The sequence below is a fragment of the Impatiens glandulifera genome, chromosome 3 (genome assembly GCF_907164915.1).
Source record: "Impatiens glandulifera chromosome 3, dImpGla2.1, whole genome shotgun sequence".
In the NCBI taxonomy this organism is placed as follows: Eukaryota; Viridiplantae; Streptophyta; class Magnoliopsida; order Ericales; family Balsaminaceae; genus Impatiens; species Impatiens glandulifera.
Window position 1 is genome coordinate 25955137 of NC_061864.1, and position 5055 is coordinate 25960191.

Here is a 5055-nt window from a genome sequence, read left to right on the forward strand (position 1 = left end):
TCGAGCTCGACTCGACTTGACTTGAAAAACTTGAACTAAAATTAAATTTTCAAATATTTGTGAAAAAAAAATATTTATTTTAAGTTTTAATATTAAAATAAATAAAAATATATATTATTTATTATCAGGCTCGAAAAACTTTTGACAAGTTATCGAACAAGTATTATATGAACTCGAGCTTAACTCGAATATTAAATCGGTTTGAGCTCAACTCGAATTTGGTCAAAGTCAAGTCGAGCTTTGATCGAGCGACTCACAACTAACTTGACTCATTTGCGGCTCTATGATGCCTGACTAATTAGTATGGAAATATAAACTTTGAGTTTATATTTGCATTTCAAATAGGTTTAAGGATTTAATTAAAACTATCAATAGTTTGAGGACTTGATACATAAGTTATTTTTTAGAAGACCAAGTTATTTGGTTCGGATTAGTATCCAACCGGTTGGACCGGGTCCATCCGGCAGCGGTCAGCCAACCTCGAATCCATCGCATTTCAAATTGCAGACGAAATATGGTGCCGGACGATTAAAGAATCAAAATTTCTCCGATTCAAATTCTCCGGCAGTCTTAGAAAGAGGTAATCTCATCTTCTCCGGCCCTTCCACACTCTCTCTAGGTTTTGATTTTCATGTTTGTATATTGAGGAATCATTTATATTCCTTGCGCGACGGGGCATGTGTATAGATGGATTCTTCTTTGAGTTTTTTATGGAATTTATCACTAAATTTTCTATTTCTTAATCGTTCTAGACTTGATCAAACTATGTGGCCACAAAATTTTGATTTTCATTAGATTTACGTTGTGATTAATGTCTTATGGTTGAGGGTTGCATTTGATTTGAGGTAAAATGATAGTAGATATTCAGATAGGTGGAAGAAAGAGGGAGTGTTTTCCTTATGATCCATGCAATAATGCTGATATTTGTGGCTATGTATGAAACTGATATACTGGTAATATGAATCAACAAGGCTCAATTGTAGAATGATCAATAATAGAATTTGAGATGTGAAGGGAATTGAGAATCAATTGGGAAAGATAGAAGAACCCTAGATGCTAGGGATAATACAATTGAGACGAGAGAAAGATAAAAATTCTAAAAGAGTTTTCAACTAATTCATTTCATAACTACAACATAACCACTAATCTTCACTAACCTTTGGATATTAGCCTTAATCATTGCCCCTTGTAACTGAAACAGACCAAAATCCATACAAACGTAGAATTCTGATAAAATGCTTTATTGAAGGTAGTTCTTTCTTTGAGTAGGTATTTCATAATTTCAAGGACGTATCTTCTCCACATTGCCTGTTTATACCACATCATATACATTTTACTTCAGTATATCCCTTTTATCTTCAGTTGCATACTTGTATCATATTGCTCTTTGATGGATTTCCATTTATTCTAATGTTGTTGCAGATGTCTAGTCTCTCCAGCAGTAGTGGTAGTGACAGTGCTTTTGATATTGAGGAATTATTACAGTTTCAGACGAGATGTGAAGAGGTATGATTACATCTCAGTTCTCCATTTGAATACACTTGGATCAGATATGGGAACATTTTGTATCAAGTGCCTCTTCTATTCTAAACTTTATTCTCTAAGATTGCTAGATACAAATGATTTCTGATTGTGCACATCTTAATGGTGTCAGAGAAAGAAAATACCAGGTCTTATTTCTAGAGAGCCTTTTAATCTTTAATAAGTAGAGATATATTCTTAAGATGCGGCTTTTTCTGGAAACTTCATTGGGGGAAATTGCACTCTTGTCGGTGTTCTACTCCAATTATAAAAGCCTATTTTTTATGTATTTGTCATTTTTTGGTACAAATAACTTGTATATGTGTACTGATTTTGTCTGTCAATGCAGCTAAGGAGGGAGAAGGACATTTTGAGAGAGTCAAAAACCCAAAGCTTTCAATTAATAAGAGTAATTTCCTTGTTCTTTTGCCTTTTTTTCCCCAAAAAAAGTTATGAGTGAGTTTTTTAAGTAAATATTTGCATCCAGGTGACAGATATATTTAGAATCTCATCTCAGTATAAATTAATTGCTTCTTTGGGCACATTGATAAGATACATTCAAATTTATTGTATGCTCAAGCTAGAAAAGTGCTTTCAAAAGACCATAGATCAGGCTAGGCTTCTTCAGTGGTTGTTATGGTTACAATTAATCAATTTGTCTCATCAACTTAAACAGAATTCTCATTTTATAAACAATCCAGCTATCAGTCACTCAAACCAGATGGAGAAATCGTGTACATAGAGTATTCATGTTCCTAAACTCTTGAACATGGATACTTTTACTTTATTTTGATAGGTATTAATGCTTTTATTTGCTTCAAAGTCTCTGTAGATCCGAGTTAGTAGAAACTACTGTCTTGTAATATAGAACTAGTTTAATATTCCTTTTTGAAAAGCCCATGAAGATGTGGTTGAGGGAGGACTTAAAGGATGGCGTACACCTTAATGCAACATAAATTTTGAAAGGGTCAAGGAAAAAATAAGTTAAAAAGAACTTGTGGTTTTGTTGCAGAAGTTGGAGCTACATGTGAAGACATTATCTCAAACACACACTGATGGTATCAAACGCGCACAGGATCTGGAAAGAGAGTTGAGGAACTGCTCTCAAGAGATAGGTAATATTGAATCTTAACCTTCAGTCCTCCAGGAAGAAAAACATGGTCTAAAAAATTTTATACTGAATCTTAAGCTTAACACTTGTCAACATTTTTCATAGATTACCTTCAAGATCAACTGAATTCAAGGAATGAAGAAGTTCACTCCCTGGTGGAACATGTTCACAGACTAGAGATAGAACTTGTTGACACTAAAATTTTAGAGGAAAAAGTTGGCAGTTTGAAAGAAGAGCTCAAGAGTTGCAACTCAGAGAGAGTTGTATTAGAACAGGAACTGAAGAGAAAGGAAATAGAGCTGAAAAAATCATCTTCTCTGGTAGAAAGACTCGAGGAAACAACATCGTCTCTTGCATTTATGTATCAGTGTGAAACGGAGAGTATGAAGCTTGAGCTGTTGAACTTGGAGCGGAATTTAATAGAAGCTAAGAAACTTCAGGAAGAAGCTGTTCAAGAGAAAACGAGGATGATCGAATTGTTTCAGGAGGCACAAAAGACCAATGAACGTTTAAGGGAAGAGAATAAAGAATTTAAGGAGAAATTTCAAAGGTTAGAAATGAATACTAAAGTCTTTTGTCAAAATATTAAACAAAGATTCGTCAGCTTGCCTCAATTACAAGGCCAACCCTCATCCAATGAACTAGGGATGGATAACATCACTTCTTTTTCTTTACATTTAAAGTTACTTATCAAAATATTACTATTAGGCCTTGCTTGATCCAAGGTTATTTGAGTAACCATGTGCTTATTTTGAAATATATTTTTTATGTATATTATTGAAAAACAGGTTATTTGGGTAAAAATACATTAAGGGTGTAAATATATAATGATTTTAAAAACAAATACAAGGTATTTTAGTATTTTGTAGATGATTTGAATGACATAACTGGTAACTGATGAGTAGATTGTTGTATGGATAGTGAATTATTTGAAATTAATCTCATATAACCCACATCAAATGAGGCCTTAATCTAACATTCAGTATTGGTTTAGTGAAAGCACTTTGTGTTGGGAGTTTTTAATTCTATTAAACTTGACCTTCTTTCAAAATGAAAAATTTATTCTTGGTTTCTTTCTTTTCCTTTGAAGTGTTTGTGGAGATGATCTGGGACTCCTCCTCTCAAAACTGACAATAATAGGAGCTCCTGCTGGCACAGAATCCATGGATAAGTCCGAGAAATTATCATGTCATGAATACAAAATTCTTGTGGAGCAACTTAAGGTAAGGTCACATTACCCTGAGACTATTTGAAAACTAGTATTTTGTCACAATTTTTATCAATCGTCATATAACTAAAATTGAAATTGAATTTTTCTTTTCATTTGTTTGGTATAAGATTTTTTCTCCATTATGATCCAAATTAGTGTCACTTGTTGCTTCATTTGGTATAGATTCTGGATGAGATTATTTTCTAGATCATTGTGATTTTTAGCAAATGTAGATTCTCAGTTAATGAAATCCTAGAAATTGAGCATCTTGATAAAATCATCGTATGGAACTGATTGTTAGGAAGAACTTAAATCAGAAAAGTTGAAGGCAAAGGAAGAGGCTGAGGACTTAGCCCAAGAAATGGCAGAACTAAGATATCATCTCACCGGTTTGCTTGAAGAAGAATGTAAACGGCGGGCTAGAGTTGAACAAATATCTCTGCAGAGAATAACTGAATTGGAGGCTCAGGTATTACAATAATAAAATCCTTCTTATACCCGTTACGCATTAAAGTCGCAATTTTTTCTTTTTTAATCGAGTGTTTGTTGATGTGGTCCAGATACAGAAAGAACATAAGCCTTTTCCTATGGCCAGACATATAGCTGAAACATAAAGTGGATTTTTGCTGGAGAGATTCGGTTTGATGTTCAGTTTCTTGTTTATGGTTCCTTAATGTTACCATCTGCATTGGATTTGAGCTTCTTGAAGATTTCTCGACATTTATTTGAAAGATCTTCAAATTGAAAACAACCCGAGGGATTGCTACTTGTACATAGAGAGGTAAATTTTGGTATTTTTTGCAACACAAATAGATGATTTCATATATACAGTGTGTAGTGTTTGTTTCTCTCATATTTTTAACTTATCTTTGCCACAATTTTTTATCATTGTATTAAATATGGATGGAATTGAGTTACTTTTATTTTAAATGAGAATTGAATTTTAAATCTTTGGTTGAAAGGCGTTAGTTTAGTTCATTTTACTTGTTTCAATTCGAAATTAGTATTAATTATTTTATAACAAAATATTTAAATAGAATTAATCAAATATTTTAAGAATATAAAGATCACCGATTTAATTTTCATTTAGAACATCATTGAAGTGGAGTTGTACCCTCTTAAACAAAATTCATTTCCATATTAATTTAAAAAATATTTAAACAAAATTCATGGGTCTCTCATTTCAATTATTACAATTGAACATTTTGATTAT

General features: G+C 32.6%; 1 protein-coding gene across 5 annotated transcripts; it reads left to right on the plus strand.

The window, feature by feature from the left end:
• Positions 1-455: 455 nt before the first annotated feature.
• LOC124931467 (putative autophagy-related protein 11) lies at positions 456-4790 on the plus strand. Of its 5 annotated transcripts, none has more exons than XR_007098699.1 (8): positions 456-580; positions 1423-1506; positions 1871-1930; positions 2534-2636; positions 2738-3182; positions 3723-3855; positions 4148-4311; positions 4403-4790. XR_007098699.1 is itself a non-coding variant. In XM_047471933.1 (8 exons), exons 2-8 carry the CDS (start codon positions 1423-1425, stop codon positions 4454-4456), a joined length of 1047 nt encoding a protein of 348 aa, XP_047327889.1. In that variant the 5' UTR covers positions 456-580; the 3' UTR covers positions 4457-4790. The 5 variants fall into 5 exon arrangements, 4 of the variants coding, with proteins under 4 accessions (XP_047327889.1, XP_047327892.1, XP_047327890.1 ...); XM_047471933.1 differs by having other exon boundaries at positions 4144-4311; XM_047471934.1 differs by having other exon boundaries at positions 477-581; positions 1415-1506; positions 4144-4311.
• The last annotated feature ends 265 nt before the right edge of the window (positions 4791-5055 follow it).

What these genes read in the sequence shown, in the direction of transcription:
- LOC124931467 (XM_047471933.1), top strand. Translation starts at nt 1,423, where the DNA reads ATGTCTAGTCTCTCCAGCAGTAGTGGTAGTGACAGTGCTTTTGATATT. An exon ending in TTTAAGGAGAAATTTCAAAG is followed by an intron (nt 3,183 to 3,722) that starts GTTAGAAATGAA and finishes TTTCCTTTGAAG; the next exon opens with TGTTTGTGGAGATGATCTGG. An exon ending in TAACTGAATTGGAGGCTCAG is followed by an intron (nt 4,312 to 4,402) that starts GTATTACAATAA and finishes GATGTGGTCCAG; the next exon opens with ATACAGAAAGAACATAAGCC.